Source organism: Chelon labrosus (assembly GCF_963514085.1).
Source record: "Chelon labrosus genome assembly, chromosome: 7".
Lineage (NCBI taxonomy): Eukaryota > Metazoa > Chordata > Actinopteri > Mugiliformes > Mugilidae > Chelon > Chelon labrosus.
The window spans coordinates 3,600,796-3,623,530 of record NC_140343.1 but is presented as its reverse complement, the minus strand read 5'-3'; the positions used below and the strand labels follow the sequence as shown (position 1 = coordinate 3,623,530).

At 45.7% G+C, this 22,735-nt stretch overlaps 1 protein-coding gene across 1 annotated transcript in view; it reads left to right on the top strand.

The window, feature by feature from the left end:
• Nucleotides 1–22,735, top strand: part of gmds (GDP-mannose 4,6-dehydratase) — a 182,553-nt gene that overhangs the window by 66,533 nt on the left and 93,285 nt on the right. The window contains exons 6-7 of the mRNA XM_084547979.1: nucleotides 149–253; nucleotides 11,291–11,418. Coding sequence (XP_084404105.1) covers nucleotides 149–253; nucleotides 11,291–11,418 — 233 coding nt within the window. The remainder of the gene's footprint in view (nucleotides 1–148; nucleotides 254–11,290; nucleotides 11,419–22,735) is intronic.

The window sequence follows — 22,735 nt, the reverse complement described above, 5'->3', positions numbered from 1 at the left end:
CCTCTCACACATTTACCACTCACGCAATCAGTTTTGTCCGCTGTCTGTGCAACAGTCTGCCTGTCTTCTGAAGTGATATCACCTCTCTGTGAGTTTGCATTTATATTAAAGCGGTAGTAATGTGTTGCTGTCTTTGTTCTCCTCCCAGGAGCTGCTAAACTCTACGCCTACTGGATCGTGGTGAACTTCCGAGAGGCCTACAACTTGTTTGCTGTCAACGGGATCCTCTTCAACCACGAGAGCCCGAGGAGAGGTGAGTGAAGAGCTCATTCTGAGAGGAGGAGAAGACGAAAGTATAATGGCGCATATACACCAATCAGCCACAACATTATGATTGTAATAACAAAATACGCCTCCGCAGGATGAACTCTAATTACAGTTTACAGCGTCCTCCGTGCACTTGAGTCTAAGACACCTGCCTACTTTAGCTAAAATAAATACAGCAAGCCTAAAATATTTGACACCATATGACTAAACGCTAAAACGTTAAGAAGGTAACAATATTTTCATATTAATAAGATATTAGCTGTACACCGATCAGCCACAACATTAAAACCACTGACAGGAGAAGTTAATGACATTGACCATCTTGTGACAATTCAATGTTCTCCTGGGAAACTTCTGGACCTGGCATTCATTGGTGTGGATGTTACTTAGACATGTAGCACCCACCTAGACCAGACCAGACACCCCCGCCCCATAGCAATGACACTCCTTGATGGTGATCCCCAGCAGGATGCAGCCTGACACAGACACACACACAAAAACACTTCAGGAACAACTGAAAAAAAAAAAAACATGAAAAACAGCACAAGGTGTTGACCTGGCCTCCAAATTCACTAGATCCCAAACTGATCAAGGATGATCCACAGAGGAGACCCCTCCCCTCAACCAATAGGACCCAAAGGTCACTGAAAACAGTTGTCTGAGATTCATGGAATATAATATTTAAAGCAAATAACTCTCCAAACTGATGTAGCTTAATTATAAATGTGTTATTGTTCATCAGTTTTTTTTTTATGTAGAGTTAAATTTACGAGCTGAAAAGACCTTGACATCACTTAGGCTCATGCAACAGGCGTAACCCACAATAAAGCAGTCAAACAGACGCTAACCCATTGTTGGACTGCGCAATGGTATTCAATTACACGCTCTATATAAAGTCATATTCATTCACCGGTGGAGCCAGGTTTCTCATAACGCTCTCGCAGAGTGCTGTGGTCACAATTTTAATATGTGCTCCGAGCCCCGAGGGTCGCAGGCGCTGGTTTAACCCGATTTACACGCCACCGCGTCTCAAAATGAGTACCACATGACGGCAGCCCCAGCGCCGTGCCCAGGTCAGCCGCTCAGGTGTTTATGATTTATCCCCTAATGAAGGCCCCGGCCGCGACCCCAGCCGAGGTCAGGGGTCATCCAGTAAACCCTAATGGGTTACCACAGATAGATAGGTGTGGGAACTGGTGTAGTTTACAGCCAGTTTGTCAAAGATGTCCCCACTGAGGGAGAATTAGTTGACGTAGTGAAACTGGGGAGTGGAAATAATGGGTTGAATGACGGCAGAGGGATGGATAAGTGGAAAATGGATCTATCACAGACATAGCTGATGCCAGCCTTTTAATTATAAGATTTCTTTATTTTATAAGATTTATACTGTATGTTAAATTGGTTTTGGACAGGTCAGACAAAATCGCGCTTGGAAATTTGGAAGTTTTCCCATTCAGATTTGTTTATCCCCCAATCCAATACCAATCTTTTAACACTAAGTATCAGCCATTCTGAGTCCTGATTCAATCTTACATAATCTAAAGTACCTCCCCTGTAGCTTCCTAAAGTCTTTCCTTGTCTTCCTTGTGTTTTCCTAGAGTCGACTGGATTCAGTCCAATAAATCTTTCTGTCAAAGTTAATGTAGTGTGGAGAGGGTAGCTGGTACCTTGTGTTCTCTACTTCAGAAATGTTCTGGTCATCCAGCGCTGCCATGAACTTCCTAGCCCTCTCTGGAAGATCTTTCTTCTTGACGCCATCTCCAGGAAACTTGGTACAACTTGCTGTTGAATCAAGTTGGTGAGACTGAATGACGATCAACTACTACCACCTCGCCAAACATCTACTTTGCTTAATTTACAAGTTTCTGTCTGACTGATTTAATTTTCTAGAGTAAAGTTCTTCCACGCAGCAGACATGATTAATCAGATGGTATAGGTTCCTCTTCTTCTACTTGGGTTTTTGGTAGCTTTGACGCTAGCCAACTGCCATCAAAAACAGAAGATGCAGACAAGACGACAAAGAAGACAGCAAAGAAGATGGTGATGACGAAGAAGAAGATTGGTTTATGGCAGACCTAAGATAAATAACGTTTGCTGTATGACTGGTCTCTTGATGCCATTGTGACGTCTCTAGTTAAGAATCATAAAACCTGACCATGAGATGCAGCCGTAGAGATACACAAACAGGCTTAAAAGTTGTGAAATCGTGGGTGTGTGGTGTCTGTTGCTGTCTTTTCCACACAGCCACATATTGACCTTATAAGGGCAAAGCTCGCTGCCCTCTTTATAACATGATTTTAACCATTTTGATTCCCGGTTTCTCATCTCCCTCTTTGACTCTACCTTCTCATTCCCGTCACACACACCCACTCTTTCTCTCTCCCCTCCTTTCTTCTTCTCTGTCTCTTCAGTCCATTTAGTCCACAGTCAGCGTTTCTCCAGCGGGCCAGCGGGTTTTACTCCCGCCGCTTCTATTCTCAAAATTACGACTGTTGTTGCTCATAAAGCAGGAACGCTGGGCTGTGATGTGGCCAGATGTCCCACGGCCGCCTTGCACAACCCAGCGCGGCGCTTGCGTTGGCTGGATCGGCCAGTGTTTACCCAGGCCCCCACGGGGCCCGCCGTGACCCCTGCCACTGCCACACTGAGGGGGCGTTTGGCCGCGCACTCCGACGCTCACAGGAGGGATTTTTGCGGGGTGGAGTTGGTGCTTGTTCCTACAAAACACCCTGCTGGCATGTTTTTTATTATTGAAGTGTATGATTGTATCATAACCCACAAATTGTGAGATACTTTACTTGCCATCCCTGAAGGTTTTTGTTGCTTTTTAGGATGTTGCTGGGCTTTTATAGAGTATAAAGAATGTTGTGCACATTAACCATTAATCTAATAAGTCCTTCCAACAGTTTATTTATGAACAGCAAAAGGATGGACAGTGGTGAGTGTTTGGGAAGAACAGGTGGATGGTTGGATGATTTTCTTAGGTTACATGTTCTTTGTTGTTTTGAGGAAAAAAGGTTTTGCGGCCCGCAGGAAGTGCGGTTTTATAACCTTCTGGATGTGGCATGGTGGCTGGGAGGCTGGCTGGATGTACTGAGATAAATACTGATTGGGTTTTAACAATGTTGAATAGAAGATTGTGATCGTAGGCCACAGTTTTCTGTTCTTTTGTTGGTTTAGTTAAAGGACCAAGGGATCTCTACAGAGCTTTTTTGCCCCCTGATCTGATATTGATCTTTTAATATTCAGTATCCGCTAAACCGAGTCTCGATCTGATCTTAAACAAACACAGTTTCCTCTCCCGGAGATTCATAAAGGCTTTTCTTACCTTGTGTTCTCCGAGTTCTCACATATGCACCGTGGAGCTGTAGCAAGTACAGTAAATATGGCTGTCAAAGTCAATGTACCACTCTCTGGGATATTTTTCTCCTTGATGCAGTCTGCAGGAATCTTTTCTTTTAGGCGCAGCGTTCAGTGTTTGTGTTTGTTGTTTCAGTGCAGCCTTTGTGTTTTTTGTAGGCGTTGAGACTAAAGTCCTTCCACGCTGCAGACATGTTTAATCTCGTGCTTTTGGATCACATTCTTCCTCTTCAGTTTTTGACAGCTTTTAAGCTATCTAACCGCCGCTTAGACAGAAGAAGAAGAAGACGACGTCTTGATAGCTAAAATTGAAAACTACAAAAGATCGGGCTCGGCTGAAATCCGATTCTAATCCGAACCAATTGTTTAAAAAAAAAAAATGACCCAGATTGTGACATCTCCAGCTAATATCCACTTCATAGTGTCTGTGGATGGTGTGAAATTGGGTCAGAGTGTCAAACATGTATTGAATCGCCATTACTGGAAAGAGAGAGTTCCAGTATGAAGATTTCTTGTCTTTATATTCTATGCTGAATCGGTTTTCAAACAGATCAGGCAAAATAAAAGCATTTTGAAGCTATCACCTTGGACTGCAGTTGGAAATTTGCATAGACAGACATGTTTCTGTACTGTAAAAACCCTGGATAACTACTTTCTCCTTAGCTTTTACAACGCTGAAAACAAACTAACTTTAATTGTATATTGTACATTAGATCCACTTCATGGCGTCTGTGCATAGTGTGGAATTAGGTCAATCTTCCTGGTCAAAGATGAATTCAACCACCATTAGTGAATTAAGACGAGGACTTCTTTACAGTAAGACTGTAATCTCTAAAAAATTTAAAGAATTTCACACATTAATTTGATTAACTGTGGGAAAATTTCACCTCCAGAGACGCTATTAAAGCATCTAAGGTCACTTAAGACTGCCTCCCATTCACTCGGCCACGCCATGAACATCTCTTTTCTTTTTTTTTCTTTGTTTCAATAGCACTGTCACTTCTTCTTCACCGCATAAAGAAATAAAGTATTGTTCCTCACCTGTACGCAACCACTCCTATCTTTAACAAACCTTCTTGTATGTCTGAATAATTAGTCACATAATGACGCCCATGATGTCAGTTTCACTGGCCCAGGACATCACTGCCACGCCACCTCCTCTCCCACACACACAGGAAAAGCTGTGATGTCATTCTCCCAGGATGCCTCTGGATGTGTGTGTGTGTGTGTTTTAGAAACAAATAGATGTTTGAGTTTATGAGGGAGTTTTCCCCTTTTTCACAACAAGCTCACTGAGTCTTAAGTGGTGTCTGCCAAAAGGGACTTAACACTGGCCAGTCATGTCCACGGCACAGTGTGGCGTGTCATGTCGGGTGATCTGGTGGCTGCTGGGAATACGCCTGGACAGGGAAGAATGAGGCTTTGCTCCGGTTTGCATTCAGCAAAAGAGCGTTCCTTTCTCTCACTGCGCTCTCAGGATGACTTAACCCAAGCAGGAATGCACTTCTGGTTTCTCTTACCGTTCCTGTAAACACCTGACTGTTCAACCAACAAACAGCTGATCTCCACTGAGCTGCAGCAAATAGTCGTAATCGGACGGTCGGCGAAGGAAAAATAACTCGGTGGAAATCCAGCGTGAAGGAAAGCAAACAGAAGAAACGCAACCGCCGACCGGTTCACACCGCAGCTCGCTCGCTCGCTTCTTTTCTGGTTAGCTTAGTTGTTAGCCATAACAAACATTCCCCACACCAACTCTGAAGAGAGGGATTAGCGATAGCTGGGGTGCTAAATAGATTCCATATTGCCGTGACACATGAGACAGTTCAATAATCCAGTCTCTCAGAAAGTCAAATAACCAGCTCATATGTTTATTTGGTCATTATATTCAACAAACCGCGTGGCGCTTGAAAACGAAATTTTCACAACAAAACACAAAACCCTCTTTAAATTTATTGTTACGAGCAGCGTGTTGCACGGTGATATGTTTTTATGATGCTACGGGGCAGCTCCACTCGTAGCCTGAATCCCCTGGTTTGTTTGGGGAAGTCCCGTCCATCTCTCCTCCCTTAGAGCTCTGTGGTTCACGGTTGGCAGTATAGAATAATATACTGTTATGTTAGCAGGGAAGACCAGTTAGCATTGGGGAAGTTGGAATAGCACTGCCCTTTAAAACGCACACACACACACACACACACACACACACACACACACACACACATACAGTCGCTCAGCCTCTACATGCCCTGGCCTCATCTTTCTGCTTTTGTTGAGGTTGAGCCGAAAAAGGTCAGATCGCATGACAGATTTGCAAGAGGATATGTTTTCCGTGTATTGGGAAAGGTTATTTTTCAAAGGAAATCTTCGGGCTGGGAATGGCTCGGTCGGTGGACGTCAAGGGGATTTGGCAGTATCTTTTAAGACGGAGCCCGGTGCACTTTTTTGTGTCTTCAGTTTCATCCAGTGTTGATGAGAAAAGGGCTGAGTGAAAAAGCAGCCTAAACGCCAGCTTGAACTATGGCCAGGTGAAGAGCCGAGTCTAAACCCTCGAAGCAAAGCCGATGACAGAGGCCTCTCCGCCCGCAACGCCTTCGACAAAGGTGCTTCCTTCCCCCCTTGTTACCTCAGCCTACCTTGGTTTCAGACATGTCACGTGGACATTGAGGTTTCTACCTTCGCTCATCCCCATCGCCGCCCACAAATCAGTGTTTGTTGTCCCGGGTCGCCGCAGCAACCAAGAATCTTGTTGACTGAGTGCTGGCTTTGAGCAGGCGTAATTGCGCCACAAGTCGAGCACGCCATGTCGCCTCTCTCTCAGCGTTTGCCGGGGCCCACGGCAGAGCCCCGGCGGGAAGCGCCGACCGAAACTCAAGATGTCGCTCTACGGCGTTTTTGATTTAGTCAAACTACGGGACGCTGCCAGGCACAATTACATCTTTGTTTTCCACAGCGGGGTGAAACAGCGTCTGATTCGCTCTCGGCTCTGCAACGTGGAGGTGGTGCTGTCAGCGTTCGAGTTCAAGAGCATACATCATGTACTCCCCTCTCTTTCTCCACACCTCCCCTTTCTTTCTCCACACCTTTGCGCGCCCTGTGCCCTCCATCCATTTTGTTTGCATCACACCCAATTATTTACAAGTGACCTTCCTGTTCTTTGTCTTTCACTTCGCAACTCTCGAGCTCCACTCCAAATCTCCTTGCGTCACATTTCTTTCTCTCCGTGCCCTCCCTGTCAGTTGAGTCAGCCCAGAACGCAGGCAGCAGGCTGTCAGGTGTGAATAGACGCTGTGTTGGCGGAGGTGAGCGCATGACCTATCTTGGATGAAACGCAACTATTCCCCTTTTCGCCGAGTCTCCAAACATCAGTCAGAATGTGAATTGTGCAACAGCAGATGATGGCAGACACTGACAGGTCTTTGGTCTGTGTGGAATTTGGCCAACCCCTGACCCAATGAAGATTCCTCCTGCAAAATCGCTCTTGCAGCGCTCCTGCAAGTTAAGTATTTTGTCCATAACTCAGCACAGATAAAAAAAAAAACAAGATGAGCCGAGGATGCATTCATTTTGAAGACCTAAATCATAGAACGTGTGGGAGTGGAGATGGAAATTAAGGGTTGCATTTTTTCACTTTAAATCTACCACAAAGCCTTTCACTCCCCAGGGCCATTTCTCAAAGACAGAGAGGGATTATGGGATTTGCAGTTCTGGTTGAGTTCCAAAACAGGTGTGTAAACCCTGTGTTGAGGTAACCCAAAGAGTTTCTATGACAACACTGTGGCAATCGAAATTGTGTTTCGGCTATTCCCCCCTTCCCTCTTTTTTTTTTTTTTTTTTTTTTTTTTTTTTCCACCTTCAAAACGTGGGCCAGTTCAGACAGGCTCACGACAGAAATGACTCCTCCGTCAAATATCTGGAAAATACTTGGAACGAGTCTTTGTGTTCAGCTTTTTAAAGAAAAACTAAGCAGTCCGCAGGCCTATTTTTAGAACGCGGTTCATTAAAACGGTCTGGGTTAGCGAAGCCCACTCCGCGGTCTTTATTAAGACGAGGGAGAACTTAGTAACATCCTGCGAGTCGAGGCCCGGGAACAAATTTACACGGTGATGAAAAACATACGCCAGGTCTCAAAGCGGGAAGAGAAGACCTGGCTCGGGAAGGAAGTCCGTGTTTTCTACCTGTGCGCGTGTTAACATTACGGCTCGACTTGATAAATGTTTGGCGTGATTCAGTGCCGTGCTGCGACTTTTCAGTTTTTCCAGAGCTAATGTACCGTTCGGGGCTGAGGCCTCGACCGCACGTTACGTCTCTAAAACAACTGTTACAGAGGAGAGGGCTGAATATATCACGCTGCGGTTGAATCTCAATCAGTAAATGCCCATAAATACACTCGCAGACAGTAAAATAAATGAGTCAGACATCTTGAGGTCTGGGTGTGTGAGGGTCTGGGCCGTCACACTATTTGAGTCTTCATAAGTCACCTTTCTTTAGCAGCGTGCTTCGAACAACAGATTCTGTTGAATAACTAAAAACCCACAGTCCCCCTCCCTGACTACCCCTCTCCCTCAAGCTGACAGCTCCTGTCCCCGTCCTGTCTCGGGGGGCCCCCATGGCCTGGCTCTGGCTCTGGATGGGAGACATCTCCATACATTTCTTCTCACCCTCCTCCTCCTCCTCCTCGTCTTCCCTCCTCCTCCCGTACTTGAGCCCAGCTGTGCCAACGAAGCCTGCGAGTTACGTTTTTCCTGTTGCTTCTCTGGCCAAAAAAACGAAAAGGAATGGTGGAAAAAAAAGAGAGAGAGAGAAAAGAAACGGTTAAGTGAGAATGAGAGCGAGAGAGAGAAAGAAGGGGGGAGAGAAAAAAGAGAGTGAGTGTCAGTTTCTGGCATGGGTTTTGCTGTCTGCTCAGTTTTCACGGCCCGTGGTTTTATTAGACTTTCCGCCGGGCCGCGGGCAAGGTTAAACGGCCACCGCTGCCCCGTTTGGGCTCAGAACCTCCTGTTAGCCCTCCCCCTCTCTCCCCTCACCCACCTCCACCCCCTCCTCCTCCTCCTCCTGGCCGTCCTGCAGTGCCGCTGCCAGTAAAGGAAACACATTAACACCCGGGCCAGTAACAGAGCAGGCTTTGTCCGCGGCCAGGCAGGCCCGGTCCATTAGGCCCACGCTCTGGTCAGCGCCGCACCAATTAGAGAAGGCAGGGAGCAGAGCCACTCCAAACAGAGGTGTGAGCTTTACAACGAGACTACAGGTGTGCTCGGGGGGGAAATAATGGACTTTATTAGTGATTGGGGCACCGGGCTACACTGTATGCCTCTGCCACCTCTTTAAGAGCCAACTCGGCTCCGCAGAGTTTTGACAACCTGCGTTTAACCTGCAGACTCCAGTTTCACTTGGACGCTGGATCAAATCAAACCTCTGCCTTACAGGCAGTCTGGGCTCTCGTTACATGGCCTTGCCTTTTTGGGTCTAGACACTGGTCAGGCATAACATTATGACCACCTTTCTAATATTGTGTAGGTCTCCCTTGTGGTGACTCATCAGACATGGGCATGGGCCTTCTGAGGGTGTCTTGTGGTGTCTGGGAACACAATGTTGTTAGGGGAGGGGCCTTTGAGGGGAGGGGCCTCTGTGGATCATCCTGCAGATACTTGATCAGTTTGGGATCTAGTGAATTTGGAGGCCAGGTCAACACCTTGTGCTGTTCTTCATGTTTTTTTTTTTTTTAGTTGTTCCTAAAGCGTTTTTGTGTGTGTGTCTGTGTCAGGCTGCATCCTGCTGGGGATGGCTGCTGACATCAAGGAGTGTCATCGCTATGGGGTGGGGGTCCCTGGTCTGGTCTAGGTGGGTGCTACATGTCTAAGTAACATCCACACCAATGAATGCCAGGTCCAGAAGTTTCCCAGCAGAACACTGAATTGTCACAAGATGGTTCGACGTTATTTACTTCTCCTGTCAGTGGTTTTAATGTTGTGGCTGATCGGTGTATATTCCTCACACAACACATCCTTATATCACATGTGTGTAGCTTTATTGTGAATGTAACCCACCCTGTGACGGGTCAGGAGCCTGTCTGGCTGATGTGCAAGAGAGCACAACTGACAATCAGGTGCTGTATGTGTCAGTGGCAGATGAATAATTGTTGACTACAGCTAGCAGGATCTGCCAGAACAGATGACCTGCCAGGTTAGAGAACGGCCCCGGGCTCCATGTGAGTTGATCATGCAAAGACAGGATGGATCTGACATCGGACGGGGGTTTCCATCTGCAGTTTATCTCCGCTTTGCGGACACGCGCTATTTCTAGATAAATATCGATTCAAGAAGCCGAGAACAATACGTGGCTTTGATTGTTGATATAGAAACGGTTGTGTGATCCGAAAGGAAGTCGGAAGACTGCACAGAGCCCCATTTAAACTTCATTAAGCCCCGGCTCAACACGGCGACAGAGCAGCGCTGACACGGGGGCCATGCGACCCGCTACCAACACACAACGCGCTGTATTTTCTTAAATAAGCGTGTCTAACCTTCCCTGTTCTGTTTCTGCTCAGCCTGGCCCAGGGCTGTCGCTTTCCTATGAAATAATTACTACAAATTTTGTGCGTTCGCATGATTGGGTTCATGGGATTTTCCTGCGTCTAAACGGAGGCTCTGCTCCATGTCAGGGGAACAGGGATACAGTGTCGAGACAGAGCTGTGCTATTATGGCCCGGGATGGGCGCGGGGCTAAAAGGCGACATTCATCTTAAGCACGATGAGTTTCAAGGAACAGCATGGAGGAGCTCTTAAGAGGTTCATGCAAGGTTGTGGGAGATTTATGTACAGTAGAGATGTTGTGTGAGCTAAAAATAGGCGACTTTGATGCAAGCTTCAAGCTGTCCTTTGAAATTATATTTTCACATATCCCCAAACGTCTTCCTTTAGCCTTTTGAACATTCGACAGAAGAGACTAACCAGACTTTAACTCCTCAAGCTCTAATAAGCAGTTCAGACTAAGATGGTGGCTTTATTAGACATGATACCCTGATATTTAGTGTTGATTCCCATCTGTTTAATGCTGTATTTGGGTTGGAAAACTGGATTTATTCACAAGTTCTCCTCGGCAGAGAACACGACACCGTCTCACGGTGTCCCGCCAAAACGCCTCTAACCCTTCTAGCGGCACAGAAATAGTCATTAGTTTCCCCCCCGACAGATAATATCGCCACGTGTGTCGACTCAGATGAAGAGCGCCGCTGAGGTCTCTGGCAAATGAGTTGGCTGTTGAGTGCGATGATTTTCTGGACTTGACGCTGCTCCGGCAGATCCAGGGTGGTCCGGTTCGGTTGTCGTCTGTCTGTAGAACCCCCCCCCTCCAACCGATGCTTGATTTCTGTTGGCGTCCAGTCACGATTTGACACCAAAACACTGAATAAGAAAGGAAAATTAGAGAAAAGGATGGTAAATTGGTCTAGTCTAGAAGCCTTGGAGCAGTGTTGGAGGTTTGGAAGGCTGTGTGTGTGTAGTGGTGGAGTGTTATGTAGAAGTTTGGTATGGATCTCTAAACTTGATTTCACTTATCTGCTTCTTGTTTCTTCTCTGTTTTTGAACCTCTGTCACATTTATAGCCTGCGTTTGATTCATAATTGAATTCAGAAGATGCCAACAAAGCGTTTTCTCTTGTGTGTTTTTAGGTGCAAACTTTGTGACGCGTAAGATCAGCCGCTCTGTGGCAAAGATCCACCTGGGCCAACTGGAGAGCTTCAGCCTGGGCAACCTGGACTCCAAGAGGGACTGGGGCCACGCCAAGGACTACGTGGAGGTAAAGCACACACCGCTGTTATACCGCACACAAGCCTGGAGAAATACACACAGAAAAAAACCCCCCAAAAAACGTGCGTGCACTGCTTCAGAGTTGAACAGGGTTCAGATGTGCACATAGCATTAACAGGGCATGTTTTCCCAGATCATTCGAGGCCGCAATATGCGATCTGCATGAAGCCTCCTATGATTCTCTGCCAAAAGAGAAACAGAGATAGAGAAGGAGCGGGGGGGGCAGCGGGAGGAGAGGGAGAGGGCCGCATGCTGTGAGGCCACAGACTGCACTCTGGTTTCCCACAACTCACCCATGTCCCAGATGCCTCCGGGCCTCCGCCGCCATTCTCCGAACGCCTGCAGAAGAAAGAAAGATATTAAGGGAACGCCGCGTTCGCCCGGGGACGATGACAGAAATACTGTGTTTGTGTTAACGCAATGGTGCCAGCAGCGAGCGGGGAGGGGAGGGGAGGAGCGGCGAGATGAAACGAACAGTGGGGTCACGGCGTCCAGGAGCAGACGGAGCTCAGCGTTTCTGAAAGTGTGTGTCGTAAGGAAGCACACACGGCCCTGCATGTGTGTCGAAGTGTGCGCTAGGTTAAGGTCGGAGATGAAAGACTCGACGGGTTGCCATGTCTGACAGCAGACCCCTCGCAGCGGGCCGTGTTTTTATTAGGAAGGTGACGGTGGCGGGGGTAGCGGGGGGCGCTCTTTGAGATGGGAGTGGGGGTGAGGAGGTTACGGGTGGGGTCGCTGCGTCAGAGTGAAGTCGTTCACGCTGTTAGGGCGGAGCGCGGACGCATCAGTGGCGTCAGAGAAGCATCAGCCACTGTCGGGTTACTGGAAGACTGTCGGTCGGTCATATCCTCTCTAACCACACAGATTCATTTTTGGATCCTGTGGTAGGAAGTTTGACTAATTTTTGGACATACAAGTCCTTTTCGTTTTTCTCTGACAGATGTGAAGTGATGATGGACCAGAGTAAATGCAAAGCAAATTTTAGAAGCTACACAATTACAGTCAAAGTCAATCATAAAGAAGTTTTTTCCATTGGCAAAAAGAGACTCGGATGAAGATAGAGCTAGCTGCCGCATGGTGCTGTCATTGTTCCAGCTTGAGAAAAACAACAAGGCTTATCTTGTCTCCTGAATGACTGGACCTCACAGGCATACAGAAACAAGGAGGGTGAAGGTGAGAAGCTAGCATGGCGTAGCCCGGTTTAATTATTATCAGAAAATGTTCAGTTCAATTCAATTTTATTTATACAGCGTCAATAATAATACTACAAACTGGCTCAAGACAAATTTACTAAACAGGGCATGATACCTTACTAAACAGGGCATGATACCGCCAGAGAAAGCACTGAGGCAGAAAAAAATAAACCTTGAGCAGCTTATATGGTGGAACCCTTCTCTCTCTTTTTCTATCTCTTACCTTCCGGCCTCAAGTAGAAAAGAGAAGAAGAGAGCAGCATGAGGAAGATACCTAAAACTAATCCGAACCATTTAGTTTTAAAGAAATTCAACTCCCTGGAGCACGCATAAAGCCAAAAGATTTGAAGACTTGCTGGAGCATGATCAGTTCCCAACGGAGAGACTCTAGAGCAACTTTCCGCCAAAAAAAAAAAAAAGAGAAAATAAATGTTGATGAAGAAGTTGGTGGGTCTGGCTTCTAGACTAGAGAGGAAGCTGGATGTAGGGTTAAAGCTTCTTACACATCCTGCGAGAAATTTATTCTTGCTGCTAGGGCTGTGAGAACAAGAAAAAAAATCTTTTTGGCCAGGTCATTTGTATTTCACGAAAAACTCAAGTGCCGAACTCCGGGGTAAGTCCTCATAGGCCCCTCCCACTGCAGCATACGCAGTCACGCGCTAAGCATTGTGGGAGATGCGGGAGACGGACGACCAGAAACGCTTTACTTATTATTTTTGGATGTCGGCCAATCGTTTTGACGTCCATGTCCGTCGCATCACGCCGTTCATTCAGCATGCACCCACACACAGGATGACGATCTCTACCCAGGAGAGATTAGCGGTCACACTGCTGATATTAGCATCTGGGAGCTCACAGAGTGGCCGCTAGCATTTCCGCATTAATCGTGTCCACTTGCAATTTCTGACCAATCGCAGAACGGTTGCCGGACACAACACGAGAAAAGAAGTTCTGCAAGGTTGATGGGTCGAGAACAAGATGCAAGAACAAAATGACGTCATTATTCGTCTGTCTATAGACTGAACAAACATTGACTGCTCATTTATTGTATTTATTTATTGTTTGATACCATTAAATCAAGGATAAAAATTTCAACGGTAGAAGATCACAGAACTTTCAAAATTCAACGTTTAGTTTGCATTCTGGGGCAATTTAGGGTTTAGGATTTTGTTATATATTAATATTAGTATTAATATTCCTGGTTCTATATGTATGTACCATAAGATTATCCATAAACTTTAATACTGCTGTGTAAAGAAACATTGGGCTAAATTTAAAATGTTTACAGACGGAAAAATAAAATCCTCCAGAACTCCGTGACTCTGCACATTTATCCACTATATATATAGAAGAAGACTGGTTCTTATTCTCTTTGCACGTAAAACGCTGGTTGTTGGTTTTTATATTGAGCAACTTTCCATTTTGTTATGCTACTTCTGACTGACCAGTTGTGTTGTGCAACCCTGGTGTTGCTGGATTTGTGCGTGCGTGTGCACTTGCCCGTCCAGGGCACCCGTAGCTTGAAACGCTCCAGGTTTCCTGTGGGAACCGCCGACATTCCAGCTCTGGTGAATCAGGCACCCCTCCTCGCCGCTCGTCTCCTGTTTCGATTAAAAAAAAAAAAAAAAAAAAAGGATTTCGGGGAAGCCAAACAGAAGCTTGAGGTGCTGAGGGGAACTGAGGGAGGGGGTTTTAAGGGGATCTGGAGAGAGAAGGGAAACAGACGCATGTTTGTACATTATGCATAAGTGAACCATCTCTCCTGCTCAAAGTTCACCCCACCCAGCAGACCATCAAAGGCCGCGACTGTCACTGCAAACCCCCCCCCACCCCCTCCACTTTTCTGCCTCCCTCCGTTTCACGTTGAAAATGTCCATCCAGCCACCGGCAGCCCTGTGTTGCCATGGCGAAACCAAACAACTGGCGATCTGTAAACAGAACCATGTGTGTCTGCTTTAGGCTGACAACTGCTTTTCCTCCCTCTCCTTCTCCCTCTCCTCACCCCACCCAGGACAGGGAAATTGCTTGTAATTGGCTGTGGATGGATTGCGGGTGGCAGGGGGGGGCGTGCTGTGTGTCTGCGCTAACGACGTCTGAAGGCGTGCGGCTGGCTGGGCATCGTCTCAGCCAGGTATCGGGTGTCCGTCGCAGGCAGGCAGGCAGGCGGGCGGGCGGGCGAGCGGGCGGACAGACCTGGAGCTTGCCCGGCTACTCTCAATGGAGCCCTTTATTTTTATGAAATAGACGCCGGGAGCTGGAAGCTTAAGAATAAAAATCGACAGATAGAATAATTTAAATCCTCCTGATCTCAATTTCACTTAAAGGGCGGTTAAACTTTGGTCTTTTTAGTTTTATTTGAAACCTTTAGCCGTGTGTGGTTCTGGAGGATTTGGATATTTAGAACAAATTTCTGTCGGGGCAATCCAGGGAGGAAAGAAAAGCCTCTCACTAAAATCGGAGAAGATAAAGATGTAGTAGCCGGCCATTTATTTTATTTTATTTTATTAAGGACTGACCTACATCCTCTCCTCTGAGCCTGTGCCCCCTCCTTGAGTTGGCCCACGGTGGGTACAGCTGTTCGGAGCCCCTTCCCTCCCCCCCCCACACACACATCTCCTCCCCTTCTGGTCAGCAGAGAGCCATTTCCTGTGCAGAGAAGAGGTTTGGCCGGGAGGGAGCATGAGCACGAGCACAAGTCGTCTTGGTGGTTTTTTGACCTTCCTCTCCCCTCGGGCTCCGTGCTACTTCGCTTTCCCTCCGTCTTTTTGTCCGTTTCTTCTCCCACCTTGGGTTTTTCGCTCTCCGTCACGTCCCATCCCGTGCTTTGCACCGTTTGAAAAGCTGCCTCACCACTTTGGCGAGCAGCTGCCACCCAGTTACCAGATATTTCCCTTTGACATCTCATAACCGGCTCTTACTTTTCCCGACTGGAGCCGACGTCGCTGTTCTCCTTCCTGCAGTGGACTAGCAACTGTTGCCAGATGAGACGTGGCTCCCATGTCCTCCTCCTCCTCCTCCTCCTCCTCCTCCTCGTCCTCTCTGCTCTTGTCTTCTTCTCATATTTATTTTCAAAGTATAATTACCTGTGAGGTTCTGGTCGTCTCCAGGTGCGTGCGGTCGCTCCTGTGCGGCAGTCGCTGCCTGGTTCCTGGCATTGTGCGGAGGCAGCGAGGTGACAGGACGGCCCCGTGAAGGTGTCATTTTTCACCTCGTTTGTTTTCCTTTTATTCGGCTGCAGCTGCCTCTCCGTGCAGTAATGGTTACAGATGAGGCTAATTAACCAATCACTGCGCAGATCAGGGCCAATCACAGATGATTGATGAGAGCCGCGGGCCATTCATCACACGCTTTCTGGCCTGGGAGGTGACAGTGAGGGCAGACTCTGGGCGACTCGTACAGTGAGCTCGACACTCACTCCGTGTTTTGAACTTTTCAACGTTTGCCCCGAGCGACTCGGCGTGCAAAAAAAAGAAAAAAAAAAAAAAAGAAAGGGCCTCGCCGTCATCTGACATATTCTTGGGGCGGTTGGCTTGACGGACACTTGGCTGTTTGGCTGTGCATGTGGGGCATGTTCGTACACGACTCCTTTTTCTAGGTTAAACAAAAGAGAGAGCACGTATTCTTAACACATCCAGAAACGGCCAGTTATTGCAGCTGTTTTCAGTTCAGGACACTTAAGCCTTGTAGTCTGTAGCATGCAAGATCACTGCAGTTATCAGTTACTCTGCTGATTCACTGATTATTCACTCGGCCTATTGTCTGTAGTTCTAGTTTTTTAAACCATACAGCCCTTTTTGTGCTTCTATCATAAGTCGTATCATGGTGGCAGAAGCCTAAACCTAATATTCCAGATCCCAAAACATGGATTCAACTTCTTTATTAGGGATCCCAGTTTGTTCCCAGGCTTCGCGAGGCATGTAATCTCCAAATTCTGGGTCTAGAAAATCTTATTTTTGCACGTCAACAGCCCAAAACCCAAATAAGTTAGGTTTATATTCATAGAGGACTAATAAAAAAACAATATTGCAAATGCTTGGTGATTTATTTTTGCATTATTTGATGGATTTATTAATTGACTAGTTGTCGGTGGGCAGTCATTTCCAGCACGTCCAGCCTGAGATGTTGAAATAAAATCAATATTATTTGTTTTCTTTGTTAGAGAAACGTGCTACTTACTATAAGAATAATAATCTTTATTTTCTTTGTGCTTAACATACTTTTCTGTGCATTTAATCCGTGCATTTAAAGTAGTGAGAGTACACGCAGTGCAGCTGACGGCTAAATGCAGCGTCCCAGTGACCTCAGGGGGTTGGGTGCCTTGCTTCAGGGGTCTTTCTGCAGTGGATGCTCCTCATACACTCCTCTCTTGCACTTTCTTCCTGTCAGACAAGGCATTTTAACGGGTGACCCTCCCGCCACATATCACATTATCAGCGTCAAGGAATGGGAAAAAAATATCATGTCACAGAGGGCCCCCTGCCCCCCCTGGTTTTAACTGTTAACACTGTGACATGCATAAATACGTGCGTGCCTGCCTGGATCTTTACAGCGGCGATTCAGGGAGCTGATAAATACCTCCGCCTGCTCTGTAACGTTTTAATAAACACAGCTGGACCGGTAAAGAGCTAAAAATGGGAGCTAACAGGGCGGCGGAGAGGGAGCGTTGGGTTTCATCACCAAAAACCGCCCGACTACGACAACTACCCAACCCCTGAACCCCCGCTGGCCTCGCAGCACCCGCGCCCCAGTGAGAAAGAGACAGAAGTTACGGCCGTGTTGACTTGGCATCCCACACAAGCGGGATGAGTAAATGACAGCAGCTGTGTGTGTGTGTTTGTGTGTTTGTGTGTGTGTGTGTGCAGAGTTTGGGTCATTAATTGCAGGTGAAATTTGACCCACAGTCTGAGCAGCAGCTCAGTAAACTGTCTCAGAGCAATAAAACCTCCACACACACACACACACACACACAGCGACATGTTCATGTATGCAGCCTGATGGATGAACAATACGGAACACTTTATTCATTACAAAGGCCTCTGGTGACGAAACCTGATCCCATGTTGCCCCCAAAGAGCCTTTAAAAACCTGTCATCTGGTTAATGAGTCTAACTATAGACCTACTTTAACTGCATGGATTTGTATTGGACATAATAACTGCTTTAATGCTCATCTTCCTATCTTTTTTAAAAAGATTCGCCAGGCATTATAAACCAAAAGTTACCGTATTTTGCTTCCCGGAAGGCAGCTGGTGATATAAAGTTAAGAGAAAAAACTAAAACCTCAATGCAATTTGACCTCAGTTGCATCCAAGAAAATAAAAAGCTGCAAAACAACTAAACCAAAGCGCTTTTATTTTGAAGTCCTCATATCAAAGCGTATTTAAGGTCAAAGTCCGATTTGTAGTAATGTTTTAAACGGGGCTTTCGAGCTGTATCGATAGGTTTTAGACCCTTAGACCGATAAGAGTTAGACCTGTGTAAATACTGCGCCAAGCGGCGTAGGAGGAGAGATTTGATAATCGGAATAATGAATTGGGTGAGAGACTTGAACTAGATCTCCAGGGGAGATACACTCTTGCCCCATCCGAGTCCTAAATGTGTTTACCGTGGCATTCTACCAGAGGGACGTTAACGACGGTGCAAATCCACCGTCGAGATAATCTAGCAGGAAGATAAATGGAGGACGGTGGAGTAAAAGTGACTCCCTCCTGCTGCTCTAACAATAGAAGAACAGATAACAGACAGATCCGTGATAGCAGAGATTCTCCTTTAGTCAAGAGGCCAAGTGAGGGTAACGCTGAGTGTGTGTAGGCGGGTGTTGTGTGTGTTTCTACACGGATGTCTATGGGCTTGAAATTTCAGCTGGAACCAATGCAGCTCAACAGAAACCCGACCCGGGTGCTGTCCTCATTTCTCGGGGTGAGGTTCAGGGTTTTCTGAGAACGTCTTTCTTATTTGACGTTTTTTTTTTTTCTTTCTTTCCCCCGTCCGTTCGGCTCATTTCTTTCGTACCTTTCTGAGTCTTCGCCGTCTGTATTTTGGCAGCGCAGCTCGGGGTGATGGCTGAAAGAGTTGGCCTTCAGCTGTACCTGGCTGGAAGACAACTAATGAAAAGGACTGCTGCAGAGCGCTCAGGCGTCCAGACAAGACCTGTCAGAGGTTTGTCAGACGGGTCCAACGTTGGCTGATGTGATCAGTTGAAGTTTAATGGACACTGAATGGACCGGCATCTTATTTGTAGTTACAGTATTACTAGACTTAGTCAATTTTAATATTTTGTAATATTACTAGCTTTATACTTTGTACCTTTAATACTACACCGATCAGCCACAACATTAAGACCACTGACAGGAGAAGTGAATAACATTTAAACCATCTTGTGACAGTTCAATGTTCTGCTGGGAAACTTCTGGACCTGGCATTCATTCATGTGGATGTTACTTAGACATGTAGCACCCACCTAGACCAGACCAGGCACCCCCACCCCATAGCAATGACACTCCTTGATGGCAGCAGCCATCCCCAGCAGGATGCAGCCACAGAAACGCTTTAGGAACAACTAAAAAAAAAAACATGAAGAACAGCACAAGGTGTTGACCTGGCCTCCAAATTCACTAGATCCCAAACTGATCAAGTATCTGTGGGATGATCCACAAGGGAGACCTACACAGTATTAGGAAGGTGGTCATAATGTTATGCCTGATCGGTGTATATCTATATTTGCTGCTTTAGGGACAACATATCATATACAGTACACAGCTACTGCTTTCCATGTGGCTAGGAGATCAGATAGATTTGTCACAGAACAGGAACATTTGCAAATTCATAAGGAGTTCAGATGTCATTTTTATCAACCTGTAAGCTCTCCGTCATGCAGGGATGGCTTTAACCGGCTGACTGATGATTGATTAATCCCGCGTTTTTTCATAGAGCAAATTTAAAGAACAGAAAGATGTCATAATATTAAATCTTTTCCAGCAAAGAATAAAGTTCCAACCAGAACGTTTGAGCCAGCATGATTGAGTAGAGCTCGAGAGGCCAGAAAACAAATTTGTAGATTTACATTTACATCAAACTTCATTCGGCGGTGGAGACTGATCAAAGGCTCTCCTCAGCTCCGTCCTTAGATGTAGTGTTAAACTTCTCCAAGCCTGTCTCAGACTAAACTGCAGTAGCTTAATTTGACTTTTTCGTCGGGCTTACTGTTCCTAAAAAAAAAAAAAAAAAAACAATCGACTACCTCTCTCCATCTTCTCTTGTAGAAGTAGGCAGTGAAAATGATTCACTATTTTCCTGTTTGACTCAATAAAACGCTGAATACGTAACCGCCGTATCAAAATCATCTAACATCTCTGGTTTGAGAGCAGCTTTTGGACGCCGTGATGTGGTTTTATGTCAGATTTATGGAGGTTTTATTGGAGAATTTAAAATGCTTTTATTTAAAATAATTGGAACCGAGGATTGATGACGAATTAACAGTAGGCACGCCAGCTTCATTTCTGCCTGCATGAGTCAAAAACACCCAAGTGTTGCTTGACTTTGGCTGTTAGAACAAACAGCTGTCTGTCTGTCCAGCTGGACGGCCGCGACATCTCCGGTATGAAGATTGACTTTCTGTGGGTCTTTTCTCAAAGAGAGGGATCTTCGCTCCTTTGTAGTTTAATAGCCTAAACATTAAGAATAGGCCTTTTACACTAAATAACAAATAAAGAGGGATGATCACACCGCTGAGGTTTAACGGCGCTCCAGAATATTCAGTGTTTTTCCTCGTATCATGTGTGTGCATGCTGCAGCAGCTGGCCGTCTCTCTCTCTCCGTCTCTCTCAGAGTGACAGGCCTAAGCTCTCCCCTGCTGTGTTGAGGATGAAAGCAGATGCTCTTCTCCTTCTTCTGCTGCCGCTCTGTTTTTCTCTCCTTTCTCCTCGCCGCCTTGTGTAACCAGAATCCTCAGCTTTCATATGGAGCCTGCAGGACGGCGTGCACCCTGTAGTCCTGCAGAAATCATAGACTGACTGACGTTTCTGTGCCTTGCATTGAAAACATAGGACTTTCTCTAAATAGAAATGGGTTCATTGTCGTATTTATACATTGTACAGTAAATCTGGACACTTTGAAAATCAGAAAATGATGTAAATCTGGATATTTCTGACTAAAAATATGACAAAACTGACAGATAATGACTAAATATTATTTTTTTCATTGTCCCTGCTTCAAAAGGCGTCGTCTGTAGTTCAGTATTCAGGAGACAATTTGCCAATAACAGTGATAACTGATGCCACATAATTTAACAGCAGTGGATTTATGTCAGGCCAGAGAGTCTTCAGCTATTTGTCTTTTGGTTCAGTGCTGGATTTCAGCAGGTTTGGTAGGTGACAGGTTTGCCGGGTGGGGGGTTGAAATCCCCCACACATGCAAAAGAAAGAAGTATACCTCCCACCTGGAAAGTGGGAGCGCGAGCTTGAGAAAGAAGAGTGGGGGGTAGTCGGTGGGAAGGCTTGGCTCCCTGCTGGGGGTTTAACAGGCCAGGACAGGAGGGAGGGATGGAGGGAGGGAGGGGGGGAGTCAGCTGGCGGTGATGAGAAAGTTTGTGAGAAAGAGGAGCTTCGGAGCCCGAAGCCTGGTTTCTTATAAACTCGTGAGTTTATGATGACGTTCCTCTTAATCATGTACGATTCCTACTGTTGCTGGACCTTTAATATTCACATTTGTATTTTTTCTTGCACGTTACACCGATATAAAGTTGTGCCACTTCATCTTCTTTTTTAGAAAATAAACTTGAAGACACATAAAACCTTCAATTTTCAACTGTTGATCTTGCAGAACTGCTATGATGACGTACAGAACCAGGAAATTATTTTGTGCAGAACTATTTTATTTTATTATGACTATTCTGTTGTACAGTTGGCAGAAGTTTGTCTTTTTCTCCACATTTTTACCCAAATTTTATGTTTTAAACTATGGCAATTTAATTTAATGGAACATTTGAAGCAAGTAAGATGTTAACTCTAGCCAGCAGCCCCACAAGGAGGTTGGTCTAATTCTGTTGATTAAAGCACTTAAAACTTTATTTAATCTTTTAAAACCCTGCAGAGGACAGAAATATGCCCCGCAGAGTTTTAAAAAAATATCTCAAAATAAGAAGGCAAGCAGAAACAAATGAGCAGAAACGCATAAAAGAAACCAGTCTTTTGAGCTTCAGGGTCCTGCCAGACGCTTCTCTCGTCAAGAACGAAAGTACCTGCATCTACTGTGGACGTGAACCGAGTTATGAGCTGAGCAGCTGAGATGTTGATAAGAGTAAAGTGTGGTTTATGCCGGTGCTCGTCAGTCTGGCTCGCTCGCCACCCAAACGCCAGTCGGGTTAAGTTTTGCTTCTACTTCCTGCTTCACTTTCAACAATGGCGACTGAAACTTTCGCGAATTGATCCAAATCAATCAATTCAAAAATTGCGGAGATGGAGAAGCAGCTAGGAATACTAGTAGCGGAAAGACACTACTACCAAGCGGACCAATCACAGCTCTTGTGGTCTGCGTTGCCGTGACGCGTAGCTACATTTCTGAGGAGGTGTATGTCTGGCTACGGTGTTGGGGTCTATAATATAATACGACTCCTATAATACAAACTTATCCATAAAAATATCCATTCCAGGTACATTTAAAACTGAGTGTGGATAAACTGAATTATTGCGATTAAATATTTTAATCTGTTGACAGCCATGAATATTAAATGTCTTCTTCTTCTTCTTCTTCTTCTTCTAATTCTTCTGCTTCTCCTTCTCCTTCTCCTTCTTCTAATTCTAATTCTTCTTCTTCTTCTAATTCTTCTTCTTCTCCTTCTTCTTCTCCTTCTTCTTCTTCTTCTTCTAATTCTTCTGCTTCGGCTTCTCCTTCTTCTTCTCGTTCTCGTTCTCGTTCTCGTTCTCCTTCTTCTTCTAATTCTTCTTCTTCTTCTTCTTCTTCTTCTAATTCTTCTCCTTCTAATTTTCTCCTTCTAATTCTAATTCTTCTTTTTCTTCTTCTAATTCTTCTTTGTCTAATTCTTCTCCTTCTGCTTCTAATTCTTCTTCTTCTTCTTCTTCTAATTCTTCTCCTTCTTCTTCTAATTCTTCTCCTT